Below are 23120 nucleotides of genomic sequence, written 5' to 3' on the forward strand. Positions count from 1 at the left end.
GATTCTCCATTGTCGACACTTGCAGCGCGTTGCTTAAGCACAAAGACGTAACAACTGTGACAGTCGTTAGTTCACGTTTGTCCTGTGTATACTTGTGCGTTCTTTTCGGGCTTCCTTCTTTGTGCTTCAGCGGCGCGCTTCAAGTATCGAGCTGCTTGTCGTTCTTCGTGTGACATTCCAATTTCTTGCTATCGCATTCATTGGTTCGCCCTTGTAGCGAAACTGTGACTTTTTTTTATTTTCTGGGGGGGAGGGGAGGGGTGGGGGCGGGTCCGCGAAGCTCACGCTCGCGGTAGAAAACGCTATTTTGGAGCCCCACTCCGCCCAGTGACAGTGGCCCCCTACGAATTTTTGTACGCTTCACCGCATAGCGCTCTTGTATTGCGGCGCAGCTGTCTTGCGTTTCCTCTTCTCCATGAGATAGTTGTAAAGCTTTTGTTGCTGTTTTATACGACCTATGCAGAGCATGCTTTTTCCAGCGAAAAGCAAACGCAGCTGGAAACAGGTTGAATGTGGCTGTAGACCGTACAACTGATCGGCAACCTGTTGAGATCGAATTGGCGCGGCACTTTAGTTTGAGCGGTCTTTGCCAGGTATAAATAAAACGCACCTATTTCGCGCTGCACGTTGCGTTAATTTACGACCTCCACTTTCTCTCGCTGCAAGGGGTCCCCCATCACTTCCAGAGGTCTACAAGGGGTTCCCAAAACATCCATGGCTCAGAAGCACTGCTCTAGGGTATACGTCAAGGGACATTATCGCAACACGCAAATGCAAACTCACTCTTCTTGATGAAGCGATAGGTGCCCCTGAACCCAGTGTTGTCTCCGTGCTGCCCGTCCGAGTGGAACTCGAACACTAGCGCCCGGCCAGCCGAGTAGTGCACTTGTTCGATGTCAACTTCGGTGCCGCACAGCACAGAGTTCCAGGGTGTCGCTTCGCCCACGCTCGTTTCGTTCAGGTGCAGGAATAGACGCACGAAGTCACCGCTCAGGCACCTGCTCGAAGCGGAATGTACAGTCGGCGTCAAACCAATGACGTACGAAGCGTTCTCAAGTCAAAATTGATTGAAATTGAGGTAATACAGTCATTTATACAAAAAGCATCGTGTCCTGCACTTTTGTCTTTTGTTTATATTACCAGTAGCATTGTTCTTGGCAGAGGCATATTGTGACCTCGTGTGTTTTATACTAGCATCAACACTACTGCACTATTCAATGTCGACTGGACTTTACGAATGCTTGTGAGCTGTCAATGCATCTTCTATGAGCAGCATGTTGGTGCACAGCGCGAGGAACGACGAAGACCGAAAAGAACAGAAGGGACACGGACGAGCGCTGACTCGCAACTGAAAAGATTTATTCTGTCCCTTCTGTTCTTTTCGGTCTTCGTCGTTCCTCGCGCTGTACACCAACATGCTGCCGTACCAACTAGCCCAACTTTCAATACTGTTGCATCTTCTATGAGTTCAGATGTATTGCCTCGTCATTACTTTTTTTCCACTTTCTCTTTTCACTTGTATATTTATTATTTCTCGCTAACTCTTGCCGGGTGTAGGGATGACAAGACGTCCCGTCCTTGGTTAATCTTTCTGCCTTCTTCCCTTCATTTCGCTCTTATTAATAATAATTATTATCTTTCTCTCTACTAATACTCTCCTAAAGGGTTCTATTGTCACATTGTTAATGATATATAATTTCTCTCATTGATTTATTGTAATTATTATCTCATTCCGGCAAGTTAAGTCTGGTATCACCGTCGATACTAAAATATCTATTATTCATTTCTTTCTACGTTTTGTACCACACATTCGTTGAAATTTTATGCGCTCGACATATTCAGTTATGGTACGATTTCTTGTCACGAGATATCTGGGGAATGATGTGGCAGAGGCCATATACGTGCTACGTACGCGATGTAGGTATGTTGGTAGTAATTTGGGCAAGTTAGTGATACATTTTTAAAGGTTAACAAGAGATCAGAACGGTACAGACGAAAGAGGGCAACAGACAAAGCGCTATATAGCGTTTGTAGGGTATGCGTGTTGCACTTGGCAACTGCGCACAATATGACGTAGCCTCATACATATGGTACAGCAGTGCGGTAACGAGTCAAGGCAGTGCTGAAGTCGGGGAGTACAAAGATTCATCTTGCCGCTCGTTGTGCTCATCTCATTGTGCTGTCAGCACTGCTTAAAAATAACCACTGGTCACTTAACTAGGGCACGTCATTCGTGAATAAATAAGCACTTTTGAACGTGTTTGGCTCTGCAAATTTAGCAGTGAGCACAGACGTAAAATGGAAAAACTCGTTTACGCAGCATCACGATGCAGATTTTACTAAGAAAATCTGCGTATCTTCCACTGTTACTAGCTTTAATTTTGATAGTACCCCCAAGAATGTCCTCGGCATTGTTTTTTCTTATTCAGCTTTATAAAGGCAATGCTATAGTTCATAACGGTGCATGAAGGGGAGCCTGTTTCGTACTTAGTGGGGATTATATATATATATAGATAAATAAATCCACAATATGTTTCTGCAGGCCAGTGCACTAAAAATTCAATTACCTGTGCACCCCCAGTGCAGGCTAGCAAGAAAGAGCTCGGGAGCAATGTAAGTTAATATTATGGCCAGGTACAATGAACAAAAAAAGTCGTTTTAATACGGTGTGGGCGGTGCGAGGCTTGTTCATTTCGCCTAAATTAGAAATGTAAATCATGTAGGGTGATGTGGGCACGGTTGCTCCATCGTTAACCTAATCAAAAGCTCGCTGAAAACGCCAGAAGGCCTGCGCAATCAAATTATGCTCCTCGACTATGCTAAGTTTCAATTAGAAGGCGCTCAAAGGCCTGAAAAGCGCAAATATTTAGCAATAGTGAATGCGCACAAAACGATACAAAATCTAGGCAGTGGTAGACTCCTTCGCAGCGATTCTGCTTACGCAAGGCCCGCTTTGGCCGCAGATGAGCTTGCTTCTCTAAATTCGGAGTGCGTGCTGAAGTCTGGTTGGCACCATATTTAACCCGCACTCTTAACGCTGGCCCGACCCACTCATAGAAAAATAAGCAAATGAATAGGCCCAGCGGGAGGAGTTTTTGGAGCTGGGCGCTGAAAGCACTCATTAAGCTTGTAAGGCGCTTAAATATGCGCTAGTAGAAGGAGCACACCTCAAAGCGCATGAGGCAGCGCAGACCAGCTTAAAAATGAATTGAGTTCGGAGTCTATGGACGAGGCTCTGTCGAAAGCTGCGTCTGGACTAACCCGCACACAACCTGCAGAACTGCAGCACTAGCCCAAATGTACTAAACCAGGTAGAGGTATACTGAGCTATGACGGCAAGCATGCATATATATATATATATATATATATATATATATATATATATATATATATATATATATATATATATATATATATATATATATATATATATATATATATATATTACCCGTCAGTGCTGCTAGTAACCAAATAAAGAAGTAATGCGCATCTCTGTAATGGACGCTTAAAAACCCCTGCCTGAATTGAGTAGCAAAGAGCGCAGACGACGAGATAACTATGGACGAGGTATGAAAAATAATGCTAGGCAAATGCGGCGATTTGCGCGGCGGAAGATGAATAATGAAAACTATGGTGAACATTTCTAAAAGGTGGGGCAGCAAATTAAAAAAAAAAAGGTACTGGAAAAACAGCGCAATGCTAGTAACGTATGCATAGGAAGTATGCAGATGTAAATTTCGGCTACAAAATTGTAAACGCGCAAAAAATGATGCAATATAAATACAGCAAAGGGTGTTTCTAATATTTATAACCATACTAGCCATCACTCTGTGTGTTTAATGCACATACTGCGGCTTGACTAACTGTAGTGCGCAAGCGCTCAAGCGTACTTCTTCCGAACTGTGGTATGAGAAATGTCAACGAAACTGAGGGAGCGACTGAGGGAGCGACTGAGGCACGCTGGGTCTTTAATGTACTCGACGATTTTTTTAGCTAAACTGTTGTTTTCTTACGAAGCATTGCTCACGACCGGCCAATCCTGGTTATAACCTAGGTGACGTGTCGTTTGAATCATTGGTCAAATCCGAAAAATGGGAAATCTGAAACTAAACAATTTGATAATCCCGGAACTGATCTCCAACACTGTTGCCCAAACAGCAGGCCATGCTTAATAGGTCAGTGCGAACATTTATGTGCGGTGGTCGGGTCCATCTGCAGATCCGCCACGACTGTTCTTTCTTTTTCGAATGCGTTCTGAAATGTGACGGACAACGTCGACTACACAATTGTGTTTGACTCTGTTTAGGTACGCGCTCGTTAAACTGCTATACAATGCGAATTCGCCATAATATAAGGTAACGATGATTATTTATTCTTTTGTTTTTTGCAATGACGCCAAGCCATTATAAACAAATCCGCGAACAGGCGGTGGGTGCTCGAGCCGACGTTTCGACAAGTAAACTTGTGTTCTTCAAGGCTGGAACGAATTTCCTTAGCGCTTGTGCGTATACGCTTCGCGCCCTCTCCTCCACAAGGGAGAAGGGGAGGGCAACTGCGAAAGTGTGGGTGGGGGTTGGGGGGAGAGGCCGCCGTGACGAATTGGATGAATCAGAAGGACAGGGGAAAAAAACTAGAAAAAAACGGGGGGAGGGGGTATAGGTTTCACTGAATAATGATTGGGAGAGGAAGCATGTCCGACTTAACAATGGTTCGTTAGAAATTCCTAGTAGGACTTCATTCTCATTGGTTTTCGTTCTGTATGTACCATATCTAATTGATTCAAGAGCTCCCTTAGAAACGTTAATACCTGCTGGCTGAACTGTATTGAAATTGTGAATAAGGTATGACTGCATATTTTCTGTCTCTTCGGGACCGGAAGCTTGACTGAAATATGTAATGTTTGAGATCGTCGAAGTTGCGACCTCCTGCATTACAATGCTGTGCCACTGCTTTGGGTTATTTTTTCGCCGTGTCCGAGCCATGCCCGTTTAATCTAACATTAAGAGGCTGTCCCGTTTTGCCAATGTACCGTTTGTGACAATACGAACATTCGATCACGTAGATAACGTTTCAACTAGTGCACGTAAAACTAGATTTTATATGAGGGACGTAATCACTTCCGGTGCTTTTAACTATAACGTCATCTTGAAGGTGTTGCAAGCCATACATCTTGGACGAGAAAGAGGTGTTATGTGGGCAGTAGAATGAACTGCACGAAATAACATGTCCTTAAAATTCCTATTGCGGCGATACAAGACCTGCAAATCGCACGGGAACAACGAAAACAAGCACAACGTAATCTGCACTGCGTCAGAGGTCAAGGCTACTCACTCATCATTTTTCTTCTGGACGTCGAACTCGTCAAAAGTGAGCTCGACGATGTCGTCCGGCTCGCCCACGAACGTGTACAAGAGACAATTGGTGTTCCTCTCGTAAGGCGTCGGCCAGTTGGGGGACGTGAAGATGCCGTGCTCCTTTCCGTACATGCTGTCGAACAGTACGCAGCTACAACCTGCATGCGCAATAAGGGAGGAGTGGGATAGAATGCGAGTTCAAAAGGGCAGAAATGGAAGCGTTTCCTTACAGCGAAACCGTTTATCCGGACCCTGTATCATCGGCATCGTTGGCGGGGTCACGCTAAAAAAGGTCATGTGACCAGGGTGGAGAGGGGGTTTCATAAGAGATAGGGAGGGAAAGGTGGTCATGTGATGAAGCTTACGTGAGGCGGCCCTTACGTAAGACACAATACTCAGAAAAAATAAGGTGGGCGTAAAATAAAAATAATAAATTATTAGTCTAATCAGCACTGAGCTAGTGTTTAGAGATGGAAATAATTTTTCTGAATAGTATCCAGTTTCGCAAAATCTCCTGCAGTTCAGTGCATATAGGATCAAGATGAAAACTTTCTTTTAAAAAATAACCCAGATCACGTGGCTTACACAGTCCTGCCAAGCAGCATGTGCAGCGCCTCGCTTGCTACGGTCTGCCTACTCTTACTGTGACATTTATCCGCATATTTATATTAGCCTAACTTAATTACCACGTTCCGGCACGAGCGGCGGGGAATAACGCTTATTAGGCACATAGGGGTTTACATAGGGGTTGACTGGCGCTAAGTTAGCGCTGCGTCGGTTCCCCTTGTGTTGTACTAGCCGGCGCTAATCGTTACCCACGAGCCGCTTACCTAGCATAATGGAGCTGTCGAAGTGAGCTGGGGTGCGAAAACAGCCTCCGCAGCTGCCACCTCGCTTCGATGATAGCAGAGAGGTCACCGCCCAATGAAAATGATAGCTGTAATAATGCACTGCAGTACCGAGCGAAGGCGTCCGGAAGCTGGCCAAGTGAAGGCCACACTGCCCACTTCACTCTGCCTTGTCATTAAACTGTTCCCGTGTCACAACTCTAGCTCAAAAACTTGACCTGTACGTGACAGCTGTTTATTAGTCCACAAATCATTGTAATTATTAGGCTGACAAAAAGGGTGCTTTCACGAACAGTCACGCACGTTTACGGAACAAATTATAGGTTGGATGGAACCGCGGACGGCTCTCGTGGCTACAAAAGAAAGAGAAAACCGGACAAGCTTGGACTCGCGGACACACGCCCACAACACAATTTTTGTGTTTGTTTATTTTTTTACGAATCGTTGTTTTCATTACAATTGCAAAGCTTAGCAACCATATATTGTTTAAAAAGATTTCATTTGATAGCCAAGCAGCGTCTTGTATGGTTCCGTTCTTGTGCTCTGCAGTTCTCAGTGGTTGAGCTAACTGCGTACAACGCAATCCACATAATAAGATTGCTGCATATACGCAAGCTAACAAGCACACTCAGATATACATGCATATGTGTATTAAACACACGTACACGCTAACACGTGCATTCTGATACATACGTTCACAAAACATTATGGTAGCTTCGCACTAGTGGTGCCAAGCCTGAAGGAAGTGTGAAGCTGGGCGGCCTTCTTTGGTTCTCTTTATTTTTCTCTTTTTCTCTCCACTCTATTTTTTCTACGTCGTCTTTGTTTCTGTTTACTTCAATTTATTTCTTTCTCTCTTTCTCTATTTCTCGCTTCCTCTTTCTTTTCATCTCTTTCTCTTTCTGTCTTTATATTTCTTTGATTCTCTCTCTTTCTGTCTTTCTGTTTTTCTTCCCTTTCTCTCCTCTTTATTTCTCTTTATTTCTATGCTATGCCCTGCTGTCTCTCCTCCTTTCCCTCCACCTCATCCTCACGCGTCTCCTCCTCACCCTCACTTCTCTTTCCCACCCCCTTCTGTGCTATACTATACAAAACTGCGCTATGTTCTGCTAGCGTGGCTTGAAAGCCGAGTGGTTACGCTGCTCGCCTTCGCATAGTCGGTGCGCGGGCTCGAATTCCGCTCCGTCAAGGAATTTTTTTCTGCTAAGAATTTCTCTCTTTCGCTTTCTTTCTCTCTCTCTGTAACCGTTCTTTCACCCATCAGAGTTATTGCTTCCCACGCCGGACAAATTGGTGAACGTGTTCTGGGAGCGAAGCAGAAGATGAAGAAGAGGACGGAGATAGCGCGTCCCGGTTCATTTTCTGTCGGCGCGAAACGGCACAACGAAAAGCCTAGTAGCTCCGCTATAAGAAGGCAGCGAAAGATGAAAGAACAGATAGGCTTAGAAACGTTGCGTAAAACTTTCTTCTTGCCTACCGATGGCTTAGTGCCCACATTTTAAGCCAGGAATCTATAGTGTACACAAGTCTCTTATGGTATATTAAAATTTAACGTCACCTTAAACACAATACAAAGAGCTGTGCTAGGTTTAACCTTGCGTATTATGTTGCGTATTGTGTAAGGGAAAGCAAACATTTCCGGTACCTCACACGCCCGTAAATCACAGGAAGGATGTTAAATATCTTTGGATGAACTCTGCAGATTAACATGAGTGTTCTTATCCTAAAGCGAAAAAAAGTAGTCGTTAATGTAATGCATTCATCGAGTGAACTTTGAAAAGTTTATCTCAATCAAAAGAAAGGTACTACCCCACTTGTGAATAAAAATGTCAAATGCTGTAACATAAAGTGGTCTCTGCCATGATTGCTCATCTTTAGTGCCGGAAGTTGTCTTAGTCAAAGTCAAACATTTCGGCATAAGGCGTTTGGTTCAATAATTGTAAAATTGCTATTACTTGCGCCGATGCGATTGCTTACCTGGGTTCACTGCATCGGTGACTAACAAAATGGAAATATGCACTGTTATGAGCACCAGGAGCAATGCAGCCATCTGCAAGGACAAAAACAAAAAAAACCCCGAAAATATATAAGAAAATGAGTGGTGAAGAATTCAAACAAAGCTTGCACCGAACTCTGTAGAAAAGGCGATAACCGGAAGTTCAAATTTCCAGCGTTTTAAGACAAGAATATTTCGTCTCACTTCAAAACCTTAACAAGCAACGAGAATGTGAAAGTGAATTCATTGACAATTGTGCGGCGGCCATCGGCATCTCTCTAATACAGACAAAATATATCTACAGCAGAGTACGTTGCATCAGTACACTTAAGACAGCCTTAACAGTTTCGTAAGGCGAGCTTTACAAAAAGTGGGCGATCAGCCCAGACCGGGAAGCAAACAAACCACTTTCCAGCCAACCGGTTTCTTTTTTTGTGTGTCTATTACCGTCGCTCATGTATTTGGAACGTATTTACAGCTTTCCTGGGGCATGACAAAATTAGCATTCTTATGTTGCCAGGCAGACAGAACGGATTAAAAATGCGGCTTACACCGGCCGGTTGAGTTATCAGACAAAATTAGCCGATCCACTTATTGTTTGTTTGTTTATTTTTGGCGTAGGAGATTTCAGTGCTGCGTTATAATTACTGGAATTAAGGCGATGCTTTCATGAGTGCAGCATTTTTTTCGCTTCGCACCATATTTAAAGCTCTCACGGCTCTAACAAATCCCCTCAACTTCAAAACTATGGTACGGGCGGCAATCTGATCTTTCACGAAAGAGAAATATAAAACTACTGACAAAAACACACACGTCATTCTTACTTTAAAAAAAAAGAGAGTATCGAGCTTGTTAAGCCGGGATCATACATTCGCACTGACGTCAAAAGTGCCATTAAACTTTTCCGCAGACGTACACGTTACTCAGAGTAATGCTTGGTCAGGTAACTCTGATGTTAAGTTATGGAAACCAATGTAAAAAAAGATCTAGCAAAATGTTAATTTCATCGGCAATACAACACTGCTCTCGCACTCCTTTCGCTTTTCTCAACTGCGAAGAAAGAATAAAAAACCCGATGACGTACAGAAAAAAAGCAAGAGCAATTCTAGGAGTGGGGTGCACGTTCTCGCAAATTCAGCAGTTCTGCTGATGTATAGATGCTCAGTCGGCGGCTCCATTTTTCAAATCCCGCATAAGCGGCTGAATCAGGCACGACCATGGAACGCAGGCGGCGTCGAACGGAAGGAATTTCGATTTGTCCTTACCTAAACGCAAAAACGAAAAAGGAAGATAAGCAAGAAAGAAAATTAAGTGACGCCTGAACGAAAACGGCATCGAGCGCCCGTTAAATCACGTCCGCGAGCTTAGAATTAAACTGGCATAACCCCTTTCACTGGTGTGGGTGGCAAAGTGAGAATCGTGGTTGTTTGCCGTTCATAACTGGAATACCCTTGAAGTGCGCGCACTCGCTGATTTGTGCTTTCTCTCTTTTTTTTTATCTCTCGAAAATAACATCTCGTTGCTTACTTCCTGATCCTCTGAGTAAGAGGGAGAAAAGAAAGAAAGGATCAGCGGATGGACGCCGGTAGGAAACTGCACACGCGCTCAATTTGCGAGAACGCCCGTAGCACCGCCTTCTTTTCTATCTCTTTCTTTTCTCGCTTTTTCTTTTATACGTTCCGAAGAATTGCCTGCAGGCGACTGAGAAGGTATGATCGCATATTTCCGCTGCTTTCATGGTGCGCTAGCTGTCAGCAGGAGAGAGCTTCTGCCTCGTCGTTTGTCGTGCGTGAAAGATTTTGTTTCTCATATTAAAAAAAAAGAAAGAGAAAAATAAATGAAGGAATACAAAACGTTACTGAAATTCGTTCGCGGACTTCTTAGGAGAAACTTGCTCTATGAACTGCGCTCGACGACTCTTAGCTCCTGCTCATTTTCCTTATTCAATCTCCCAGTACATAGAGTAGCCAGCCGAATAGTTATATGGTTAATGCCTCTGCCTCTAATCTCACGCTCGTACTCTTCTCCTCCGCAATCGAAGAGCGATAGTTAAGGTCATTCATTTGGTAGAACTTAGAACGCTTTTTTGACTCCCCATTTGAAGCTAGCAACCTAGAAATGTTTCTGATTAACATAAGAACATGACACCACTGTGTTACACAACATGTTCTAGTCCAGTACTTAATGAGCAGCAAATGAACGAGACCGAGAAAAATGGCCGATATCTTTCTACAAAAAGCGAAATATTTATACTGTCATTACAAGAGAGAAAGAGCAGATGAAGGCAGGGAGGTTAACCAGAGTTTGTATCCGGTATGCTACCCTGCACTGGGGTTGGGGAATAGGGGGTTGAAAGCGAGAGAGAGAAAATAAATAATAAGGAAAAAAAACAATCACAACCACACACACACGAGAGCGTTCCGCTCAGAGGTGCTCTGACAGGCCAGTGGATCGCAGGAAGGCTAGTAGTGCGTGTAAAGCCTTCTTCTGCGACGTTATGTCCGGACGATGGCGTAGTAGTCTTTCTTCTGATAGAGGCTGGTCGTCTAATTTGTCGAAAGCATGGCAAAGAGATTGTCTCTGTGTGCTATACTCCCGACAGTCACACAGAACATGTCGAATTGATTCTTCGTCGCCGCAATGTTCACAGGTGGTGGTGTCGGCCATCCCATATACGTAATGCATACGCATGGGTAAACGCGACGCCCAGCCATAATCTACACAGAACGGTAGCGTCACCTCGGCGAAGTCTTGACGGCAGTCGAAGGCTTAACGTGGGATCAAAGGAGTGTAGTCGTGCATGCATGAAATGTGGGTGATTCCAATTTGACATGGTGCATTGGCGAGCGAGCATACGGAGCTTCCGAGCAGCATCTGTCCTGGAAAGAGGTATCGACAGGTCGCGCTCCTCTGTATGGGCTGAACGGGCAGCTTGATCGGCCCGTTCATTGCCGATAATCCCACAGTGACTTGGTAGTCATTGAAATGTAATGCAGTGTCCTTTCTCGGTTAGGTGATGGAGCATCTTGAGTCTCAAATACCAACTGTTCGTGCAGACCGCGGCCTAAAGTCGACAGTAGAGACTGCAGTGCCGCCTTGGAGTCGCGGAAAATTGTCCACCTTTTTCTCATTTGGTCGTTAATGAAAAGCAGCGCGGCGCGAAGCGCTGTGAGCTCTGCTGCCGTCGATGTTGTTGGGTGAGCCGTCCTGAACTTGATAGTTGTGGCGATCGTTGGAATCACGACCGCCGCTGTTGAACTGCTCGGTAGGACGGAGCCGTCGGTGTAGACGTGCGTCGAGTCGTGATACTTCTCGTACAATAGAAGTAAAGCGAGCTGTTTAAGAGCTGGTGTTGACAAGTCTTGTTTTTTCCGGACGCCTGGTATTCTCAAGTTGATGATTGGTTGTTTCAGGCACCATGGAGGAACCGAAGGTCTCGCCGCCGGTGTGAAGCCAGTTTGGTAGAGATTCGCCGTGTGTGGTTACTGTTCGGCAAAAGGAGGTGTGTGGTCTGTCCGCTGGTAGAGAGGCTGGTGGTGGTGTGGAGTCCGGGCAAGATGTCTTATGTGGGTCCTCAGCGCTTCAACCTCAATATGAGACTTTATGAGGTGGTCCTTGGGGATGGCTATGGTCGCCACTGTTGAAACACTTTGAGGCAGGCCTAAACAAATCCGGAGGGTCTGGGCCTGAACACTTTGTAGCATGGGTCGACTTGTCTTGTTTACGTTAGTTAATGCAGGCAAACTGTATCGCAGGAAACCGAGAAACAGCACCCTGTACAGTTGTAACATAGAACTGGGCGACATTCCCCAAGTCTTTCCAGCGAAAAACTTGAAGAGGTGAGAAATGCCTGTCAACCGCTTTTTCAGGTACGAGACATGAGAACTCCACGATATTTCTCTGTCTATTATGACACCCAGAAACTTGTGTGATCGACAATACGGTATGCTTTGACCATTGATTGATATACTGTAGTTAGTCATGGGTTTGCGCGTAAATGCCAGAAGAGCACACTTTCCGGTAGAAATTTCCAGACCTCGATCACGGACGTACAGAGCAATTTGAGTGGCTGCTCTCTGGATTCTCGCTCGCAGCTGCAGGCGAGTTACCGCAGATGTCCAGACGCAGATATCATCTGCGTAAGTTGACAAACAAACAGTGCTTGGCAGGTGTGCATGGAGAGCAATCAGCGTAAGATTGAACAGCACAGGGCTCAGCACACCGCCCTGGGGAACACCACGATAACTGTAGTGTAGGGAGGTGCCCCCGTCCTCCGTGATCACGAAAAAGGATCGCATGCATAGGTAGCTGCGTATCCATTTAAACATTCGACCGCCCACTCCGACGTCTTCTAGCGCGGCAAGGATGGCTTCATGAGTAACATTGTCATAGGCCCCTTTGACGTCGAGGAACAAAGAAGCGCAAAGACGCTTGCGGCCTTTCTCGTGCTCCACGAAGGTGATTAGGTCGATGACGCTATCAATTGATCATCGACCATTACAAGTTTGTTCCCGTGCTACCGCACCTGATGTGTGGAAGGATAGCCAGGTGCCGAGTTCCGTGCAGGAAGAAATCAATGTGACTTTAATATATTCCGACAGTGTGATCATTGTGCCTTCTGAATAGCAAACCCAAAATATCAACATTAAAAATCTACATATTTCATAGTTAAAAAACGACAGGGGGCTACTGTTCATGTATGTCCAAATGCCGCTTTTTTTTGCTTACTCGTTACTGTTTTGCCGATAAAAAGAACTCACGCTTCGAAGGAAATTCAGCTGGCACGACCCTATTACACAGGTGGAGGACAGGCACACCACGGTTTTCTGTGTGGCGCTTATATTTATTCTAAGGTGTGAACTGTAAATTGTTTCTACCTAAGTGAATGAGAAAGAGACAACGTTCAGCAATTTAGGAAATGTGCTATTATAGTTTAGCTGCAATGCTGTTCGACCCAGAGGTCCTAGATGGTGAGTCTGCGTTGCCTTTATATTGAAGCTATTAGGAGATGAACAACTAAATCACGACGGCACTACCGCATCACTAAGATCATCCCGTGTGTGGCACATTGGTACATAGGAATGTAATAGATGCGGTGCATATAGGACCACCTAAATATATTTCTCCTTTTCCAACGCTTTAGAAAGATTTTAAACGGCGTTGCTTCCGGCAGTATCTAGAAGTATTGTCCGTTTCGTGGGAAAAAATTAAAACTCAAAAGCTTGTGAATGTGAACCATACTTTATAACTGTGTTAAAATATTTTGGCGCAAGGAAAATATTCATGCAACAAAAATATATTCGTGCAAGAAAAATATAATAAACTATTTTCGTGCACCAATGTTGTCCCATCCATGTGACAATATTGGTGATCATTGGCACAGACACTTCATCATTGGTCCTGACGACCGTTCTTTTGGTTTTCCCACTCACCTGCTTCGTGCGATAGCATCCTTGGTGATGAGCTAGCATCCAGTCAAGGCATGCAGGTCTGCCAACATCCTCGAGCGAGGTTCAGGCTTTCCACTGAAAAGAGAAAGATTTGTATAGCGTCATAACATGTAATACATTCTACGCAACTCAGACATGAAGTCTCTTTTTTTAATTAAATGTATATAAGGATAGGTTTGTGCCAATGCGTGGCGCTGGCTACTCCTTTTCTCTTGCACAATGGTTGTCGTCGCGAAGTAGACAATAAACACAAGGCCGTACAAAGGCACATAGTTCAGCACTCGCGCACTCTTTTTGTACTTCTTGTAACATGTTCGCATGAATATGGAATATTAATGCTGGCAAAGCTGCTGGACAATCGATGTTATACTGAAGCATCAGCTCTTTTTATCTCGCTAGTTGGCTGGTTGGTTTGCTAAATTTAACGCCTCAAGCGACGCAGACTGTGAGAGACGATGTAGTGGAGGCCTTTAGATCATTTCGGCCGCTTCGGGTTCTTTAGCGTGCATTGACATCGCACAGCACACAAGCCTCTAGCATTCCGCCTCCACCGAAATGAGACCCTCGCCGCCGGGATCGAGCCTGCGTCTTTCGCGTCAGCAGCCGATGACCGTAACCACTGAGCCACCGCGGCCGCTGCTCGCGTCATTACTGTTGAATATTCGTACTTTATATTCAACAACAAATTGGCCCATAGGACGATAGACAGTTGAAGTGGTGGTTCGTGATAGTTAGAACGGACGCCAGCACCTTGACAGTAGACAGATGTCTGTTGAAACAATTCTTGCATGTCGTCAGCAGAAGTCATCTGAAGGAGACGAAGACACTGCTGAGGTTTTTAAGAGAGACGAACTTGGACAAGCGGCTGTGACAGAAATGTCGCGTACCACGCAAGAGTGACCGACTGTGACTGATTCTGTGTGTGCTGTGTCATGTGCTATCTTTCTCTCTCTCTTTCCTCTCCATCTTTAAATCTCCCCCACCCTGTTCCCATGTGTAGGGTAGCAAACCGGTTTCCTAAACTGGTTAACCTCCCTGCCGTTCCTTCTTTTATATTTCTTCTCTCTCTCTTCTCGTAATAGTTGTTCAAAAAAGTAAAATAAACTTACAAGCAGAAAACAGTGCTAAAATACGGGACGAAAGAAAAGAACACAGACAACGGCGCTGTGTTCTTATATTTCGTTCCGCGTGTTAGCGTCGTTTTCTGCTTTAATCATGAACCAACTAGCCCGAATGCGTAGCCTTCTAAACAAACATAATAGTAACAAAAATACTAATTGACACTGGTTCCACTTTGACGAGAAACATATAGCGACTAACAAGGCGAAGAATATGGGCCTGATTCATACATCGACTACAAATTAGTGTTCACTAAAAATAAATGAAACAAATATAATGAGGGTGGGAAAGAAATACACAGATGGCACACGCGTGTCACTTCCGAAAGAATCATCTCACTTCCTGTATATGTTAAATTACGGGTTAAATATGGCAAATATAACCAATGCGCGTTGAATAAGTATCATGCTGCAATATGATCATGACGCAATACCCGCTGAATTGACTGTCTATCATGCAATGCTATGGAGACACTGCTGATTCTCAAGTTGACAAGATTAATAATTAAATCGCTGAACCTTTTCATATACAGCGAGTAAAAACGGTAGGTGTCAACTGGTGCCAACACAGAAAGAAAAACGAGAAAAAATCCACACAATGCCGAAGGAAGTCAAGATGTAATGATATGGCCATCAAAGTACAAAGCACAAAAATTACGCTAACCTAATGAATACGTTACCTTATTTTTCTGAAGCGTGCCTTAGAAAATATGGAAGGCCATGCTCTCTTCCTTCCCATTCTGTTCACTCCGATATATGCTTGCTTCTTCTCTTGGCACGGATGAATTTGACATCATTAGGCCGGATAATAAATTTTCTCGACTACTGCCCAGTGCATCCCCCGCGCAACAACCGTGGAGACTATGAACCATCTTTCAGGTCTCCAGCAGTGCGAAAACGTGAGAGAAAGAAAATAATTCTTCTGAATAGAAAATAAAGGAGGTTAAAAAAAGAAATGCCGCACTTTGGAAAACAGGCTACATTTCGGGAGCTGTAGAGCTCTGTGAGCACACGATAAGGAATGGAGGAATGCGACTGCTAGTAATACTATCATAATAATATTAAGAAAGTTGGAGCGAATTGTCTATGAAACAAGCATTTCTGTGAGCAATATGACAAGAAAGTCTGCAAGGGCGCATGCGCTAAGAGGAGGTGCGTCTTGTTTGCTGGTAGGCGTACTTGTTCGCTGGGTAGACCTACCTCAAAGGCTCGTTGACACCTGCGACTAGCACCGGTCGCGCGACCTAGTTAGCAAGCGACTGGTCGCAAACAGTCGCTTTGGTCATAAAGGGACTGCTTTGGCTCAGTCATTCGTTGCTCGATGTTTCAGTCACGCGACTGCAGTCGCAATCCTCTCCACCAATCAACAATCAAATGTGCAGGAAGAGGACGTCAGCTTCTTTTACGAGGCAATGGCAATGCGAGCAGACGTGAATTCTGTGTGACGACGGGAACAGGTCGCTCGCAGGTGTGAACATCGGTCGCGTAGAGTCGCTTTTTGATCTCCAGTCGCAAATGGTCGCGCGACCGGCGCCAGTCGCAGGTGTGAATGAGCCTCACAGTGAAGAAAAATGTCTCGGCAGTGAATATTAAGGTAAAGGGAGAATTTGAAAGTGAGTTTCAAAATATGGCTGTACAGCTGTGCTAATAAAAGCTATGACTATAAAATTTGCAAGGTATTTTAAAGGTAGACGCAGGTTCCATTGGAGATCAAAATTAGTTTGAAATTGTGTTTAGTATTTTTTTTTGTAGCGTAAGCTACACTTGCCTAGCCGGAGCCGATTTCGCGTGGATCCTCATGAACCGTGCTGCGCACGCGCGAGGATCAGTGATGTCACACAGCTGGCTCACCGGAGCCGGCATCTCACGCTCTCTCCGCCACCGCCGCGCGCGGCTCGCCGCTGCTGGTCTGCGCGTTCGGGAGGAGTGGCGTCGTAGCCGCGGCAGACACACTGGCGCCGGCGCGCGTGACTCGCCGCTACTGCTCTGCGCATTCGAGATGAGTGACGTCGTAGCCATGGCAGACACACTGGCGCCGGCGTGCGCGCAGATTTTCGCCTTCGCTGTGCAGTCGCCGTCTGACACTGCGCTGGAGCCGCTTGAGAGCGCCTCTGACTGGCGTTTGTAGGTGGGTAACGCCATGGAGAAGGAGAGCGCAAATGCTGCTCGACGGCGCAGAAGAGCCCAGAAGCTTATCTCATCGGATCCCGAAGTACTTGCTTGGCAATTAGCGGTTCAGCCTACGAAGAATGAACAGAAGAAGGCTAATAACGCTAGACAATCTGGAAAGCTCAGAATAATCAGCTGAACCTTTGCTAACGCTACGTATATCCTGGCATAGCCGAGCTGAGCCACTGCAAATTTTTTATTTTTGTCTTTTTAGTTTTCTACATATGTACTATTTTTTAAAGACCTGCTATGTGCAGAGTAATGCAACTTTGCTTACGCTATACAAAAGAAGAACTAGAATTGTGAGCGTAAAACAAAAAAAATATATTCGTTATGTTGTTTTGCGTTTGTTGATGTATGAAAATTGCCACTTACGAATGGTTTTTTTTTTACACTAAAGAATACAAATGCACCTAGGCTACTGATTCTAGTTCCAGTTAAGTGGGTCTTACAGATTAACATATGTGCGAATTTTCGTTTGCTTACGCCCGATATTTCCCGGGAAAAAATGCACGAACTTCAAAAACGTTTTAAGAAAAACGCAGTAGTTACGTAGGGGTAAACGCGCGTTTCCTGTCAACGTGTCAAAGAAAAAAGACCAAAATTATTTTTGAAAGCACAAGTGTCCTACTGTGATATATTTTCTGAAAGGTTAAGAAATTCCCTATATTCCAAAATCGCAAAATTGAATTTTTTGACCAAAGGAAATCCCATCCCACCTTAATTAAGAAGCGACAGTCCAGTAGATGCATGCTCGTCCAGGTGTTGCAGTGCTGCCTCAAGAGTTAGCGGCAAACCTTTCGAGCATATTCGGCAATTACGAACATTCCAAGTAGAAGTAGACATCAGCTGATCAATGCCTACATTATCGGCGATATGTATATAAGAATGTAGCAGGTAATTCGAGATACTCTAAGAAATACAGTTCTGATGACAAGTTATGTCGCCTTTAGCACCTCAATAAATCAGACGTGCTTAGTTCATCTGGTGCGGCGCTTCTGAACGTAAATAACTACCACCTAAAGTCTAAAATATTCGGCACCTAGAGCGGGAGAGAAACTTGGATACGACGGAGTTGGTCGCCGTTGCCTGGCGCAAACATCAAATCTCGATATGGGTCCGGTTCATTGAAACTATTACAAGTAAGTTTGCCATTTGCTCTGTAGCCTTCTTAAAGCATATACTCTGCTCGAAGAACGTTGTAGCCTCTCCCTTAATTGGATGGTTCTAAAAACAAATGCGCCTGTGGGAGGAGTCCTCTCGTGAAAGACAAGAGGGGACGTGCAAACAAGCGTGCTATCAACCGGGCTTAGCAGCAAACGAGCGCGCCGTAAGCAACACACGCTGCTCGTGTAGCAGCAGTGGGTTCAAAGGGAAGCAAATGGCCCCAACGGTCTTGCAACTCGAGAACGGCCTCTTTTTCTGCTCTTTTTCCTTCGCCACACCTTAGCGTTACCGTAGGAGCAAGAGAGAAAAAGATCTCCGATTCGCGGACAGCCCGTATACTATTCCCGGCCAACCATTATCGATTATTTGGGCGCCTCTTAGTGCCGCCGGGTACTACACCAAATAATGGAGCGTGTCCGCTAGCTATCAAAAACAGCCGGTGTGTCGGGAAATAAGGGAAGTAACGGCAGCGGTCTGCCACCAATGGTCCCTGCCGCTCCAGCGAACCACTGTCGAAAACATCGTCTTGTACCCGTATATTGTCCGGTACCTGTTCGGTCGTCTCTTCGAAACGAAGTGGCGCGATAAAGGCAGTAGAAAGCATCCGCACAGCGGTGACAGGTTACTGCGACACAGAGACCGGCCATCATCCGAGTGATTTCTAGACGACGTCGTTTTGTGCACGGGCGACCCAGATGTGAGTATGCTAGATAGTGTTTTCGGAAGGCCAGTCCAGTGTCCTATGAATCAGTAGGCACGACGACAAACATGCCCAGTATAGTGGGCATGTACTGGACAGTACACTAGGCATTAGATGAGACGCATACTTCCCGTCTGATGTATGCGGTCTGAGAGTAACTGAACCCAGTTGCCGGTCTGCAGTGAAAATAACAATGAATATTTCAGATTCTATGTAACGAAACCACGATATTATAATTATTATTATTATTTTCAGGCACGCATTGAGAGAGGACTCTCGATTTCGTTATTTCGAGCCCCCCACTCCTCTCACCGAAATGCGGCATCCATACACAGGAATCAAACCCGCGTCCACGAGCTCAGCGGCGTAACGCCTTAGCCGCTTACCTACCGAGGCGGATCCGTCTGCTTTCGAATGTAATTCCTGCATTAAGATACGACTTATATAAATATAGTTGTGTGCTCTATTCTTTTGACCTGGATACGCAATACTTCCTTTGTGGTGTAAGATTAGGACTACCAAACTTTATGTAGCAATCATTTTATCTATCCAAACTCATGTTATACTGTGTATAAAAATCCACGTCCCAATCTTCTGCTACCAGGCTGCCCTTCTTCCTTCTGACGTTTACATTTTTAAACGCGCCTCTTTAATACGGCACAGAATGGACAGAAGTTCATTTCAGCAAAACAAGATATACAAGTGAGAAGGGGCGAGGAAAGAGCTGAGACCCTTCACAATATCATCATGGTATGCATTGAATCACCCCAATTATCATCAGGTTTCTTTATATACACACAGGAAACGCATTTCAAGCCTCTCCATTTTTTTGCTCGCAAGCCTTCCTGAAAACGAGTGCTCCCGGGCAAGCATGCAGACACTTAGATTTCTCGGGATAAAAACAGCCGTGCCGCCTTGAATAACCGAGATTTCAGAAGTGGATGGCCGGCAGTTAACGTTTTTCTTTCGCACTTGTCTCTTCGTGTAAGAAAGGGTTCTCTTGCCGTTATTTCCTTTCATCTTTAAATGCCTTATTGCTTGCTTGAGTGCACTGAATACGGATAAACGCACGCTTGCTGGAGCGAACTTATATGCTGAAATGTATTCGTACTCACGTCATCGAATACGATTATCCCATGTGCGGATCTTTCTCTTTAGGACATTTTTTTATCATCCCAGGAAGCAAGAGGACATGTAATTCTGATAGACATCCGAGAAGGAACGGCCTTATTAGTTGCAAGATTCTTGTAACTATGAGTTAAGCGAGTGAAGCATTCGCGCGTACCTTATTCGGTTTAATAAACCGAAATACAGTGGTGCAAAGAACCTAACGCAAAAAATAAATCCCAGGCCATAGGTCCAATCCACCACAGCAGCTGAACGAGACTGCTACTCGAGTCTCTGCTGACACAGACGACACCGGATACCGTTAAGAGCACAGACGGAAACATGCTCCCCATTTATGGTCGGTTATTACGTCCTATACTGCGTGCAGAATTGGAAAATGGCGCTACGTCCGCTGCATTGATAACAAAGAATCTGCACAGGTTCCGAAACGCCAAAACTGTTTCCTTTTTGACTTAGTCAGTGACCGTAATCTTTTTTATGTGAACGTGGAGAGACTCAAAAGAACACCGCTCCGTACTGAATGAGAACTGTGCAGACTTCGTCTTGCTTAATCGTAACTGCCCTCACCCTAACCTAAACAGGAGACAAGCACGGGACTGGCGTCGCCTCCTAACAAACACTTTCCCACATTTACACAGGTTACACAGAATGTACCCTCACAGATACAGCAACAAATGTCCGTGGTGCGAAGCAACACCGACATTGGATCACATTACATATCAGTGCACACAACGCCCGGAGGCTGCCATCTCGCCTCTGTGTAACAACGATTCCCTGAATTGGTCGTGGGAGGCGCGGCTCGCGGAAGTGGAAATGGGAAGCCAACTGGCGACCCCTGACCAGGCCCGGCGAGCCGCTGTAGCCAGTGCGTCCCTGGAAGAGGGGCACCAACCACCCTAACCATTCCAAGCCCTGATATGAATAAATTTTTCTTCTCTCTCTCTCTGCCTTAAGGTGCAAGATGTATATGGAGCAACCGCAGTAGTTGACGGCATTTGCCAGATGAATGCGTTTTTGTAAAGTTGGCGGGATCTAAAACTGCTTCACCGTTTAGTTGCAACAAAGAAAATCATGGACGAAACTTCGGCGAGAAGCGTGAAAAAAACTGGAATTAGCATGTCAAATCACTGTGTCAAATCACTGTGTGCGATACACGCTTGTATGAAGATTCTAATCAAGCTGTTTCGTAAAATAAACCGATAAACAACCTTTCAAAAACATTTAGGCTCGCTTTGGAAGCCTTAAATTTGTCTCAGGCATGTTAGCCAAATGAACCAAACAAGTGTAGGTTAACACTTGTTACGCTTTGATTATGAAGAACGAAAAGACTGCTCTTCCGTTGTTTCTATCGTTGGGTGTTTGTACTGACTCAGCAAAGGCTGGAGTTAGAGATGTGGTGTCAATTGTACTTCTTGCGCAACAAAAACAGAGAGTCCGTTATGTTATACATTTCTCAACACGAGCAATTTGAGATAAATATGTCAGCCCTCAATATATTATCAACCAGATATAGTCATATTCGTACGAATAAAAATTGTTCAGGCACATTCGTATACTCCACGTCTTTCTGAAGAAGCGTCGAATGTTCTGTGCAAACGTGAAGAATATGCATTAAAATCGGTGAATAGTCCACACGGGTAGGATAAGAAAAACTAGTGCAAAGAAGGACGTTTGCTTACCATGCACATGCTGTTGTAAAGTATTTGCGGTCTGACGACGTATTGTCGCCCTTGAAAGCTGCCATGTATGCTACAAATAGTACTTGGACAAATGTACCCACAATATTAGTCATTTTTAAATTTTGCACGATGTAGTGAATCTCTCATTCTCGAAAAATACGCAATCAAGATATTAGATTGTTTTGCTTTATTTCTTGAATTGTTAGGACATCCGGTTATGTTGCAAGTGTTCTGCTACTAGAGTAATATGGCATATGCTTTACCCTGTAGACCTTGTTTGCGTTTGATACCGTCAACAGGCATGTTTGTTAAATGATGTCAATTATGAAAGAGCCGGGGATTTTTGTCAGCCCGTTTCCGCAACCTTTAGTGCTTTTTCGTCTTCTTTTACAGATGTAAGGAAATAAGAATAATGTATATCGAGTGAAGGCAAACGGATGGCATACTCGACAGTGATCGGCTTGCAGTATAAAGCTGGCCTAGCAGTTTTTTTTTATTTCATACTTAATATTTGCTATTCGATATGCCATTTCGTTTTCGAAGAAGATCGTCGGGCAAGAATAACACGATTGAGTGCAGCCTTTCTGAGATGATTTGGATGTTTTCAGCTGGCGTCACTTTATGCCAGCCGACAGCGTATAGAACGTGCCGTGATCCGACATTAAATTATACCCCACGCGATGGGCGCAGCCGCAGCGAACCGCGGAATTACCCGCACCTTCTCGGTTATTCGCGGAGCAGCGGCTCTCCGCGAGAAACTGATGCCTACGGTTTAGCGGAAAGCTCCCGACGCTGTCCGCGAGGCATCGGCCGCAGTGCGTGGCTCCAGGCAGTTTAGGCACCGCGACGACTACAGCAGGCCGATCCAGGAAACGGGATCCGCTCCGTCGAAGCGACAGTTTGCCGCACGCTCGCCGTAATACCCGAAGCTCGAGGCCCTTAATCGCCTGACGCTGTCGCGGTCGCTGGTCGTCGTCGTAATAGGGAAATGGTGTGATTGAGGATTTATGGACCGCTATATTCGAGCTGACCACCGCGCGTGCTTGAGAAGTTTCCGTTGGCATCTTGCGACTATTTATATTTTCTTTCTTTCTTTTTCCGGCTGAGATTTTCACGTGTAGGACTAGTGAACGACGATACACCGAGTTAGAAAAGAATGTCTGTATGTTCGACGTGGTGGCGCAGATTTCGATTTCTTGTGTGTCGCATAAGTTCGATGACTTACAACGTCAAATAGGTTTACGAAACTTAGACAAAAACGAAAAGCGCATGATTCTCGGCTCAAACAAAACACTTGTACTCTTGAATATGGCCATGTACTTTTCTATGCACCTATATATGTATATAGTTTCGTTTGGCCGTTATTTATTCGCATAGGGCTTCCCCGCCTCTTGAGTGACGCTCTACCAACAAATAAATAGAGATGAAATTCAGCAAGAAAAAACTGCGGAACGTTGTATGGGGAAGGAATAAGGGTGAATAAGGGTGATACGGGTGAATAATGTTGCTCT

General features: G+C 44.9%; 1 protein-coding gene across 1 annotated transcript in view; it reads right to left on the reverse strand.

The window, feature by feature from the left end:
• LOC119396932 (suppressor of lurcher protein 1) overlaps positions 1-23120 on the reverse strand; it is a 113373-nt gene that overhangs the window by 73748 nt on the left and 16505 nt on the right. The window contains exons 2-5 of the mRNA XM_037664317.2: positions 13631-13723; positions 8180-8252; positions 5332-5512; positions 784-998 (exon numbers count right to left, since the gene is read on the reverse strand). Coding sequence (XP_037520245.1) covers positions 784-998; positions 5332-5512; positions 8180-8252; positions 13631-13669 — 508 coding nt within the window. The 5' untranslated portion in view covers positions 13670-13723. The remainder of the gene's footprint in view (positions 1-783; positions 999-5331; positions 5513-8179; positions 8253-13630; positions 13724-23120) is intronic.

This window comes from Rhipicephalus sanguineus, chromosome 6, assembly GCF_013339695.2.
Source record: "Rhipicephalus sanguineus isolate Rsan-2018 chromosome 6, BIME_Rsan_1.4, whole genome shotgun sequence".
Lineage (NCBI taxonomy): Eukaryota > Metazoa > Arthropoda > Arachnida > Ixodida > Ixodidae > Rhipicephalus > Rhipicephalus sanguineus.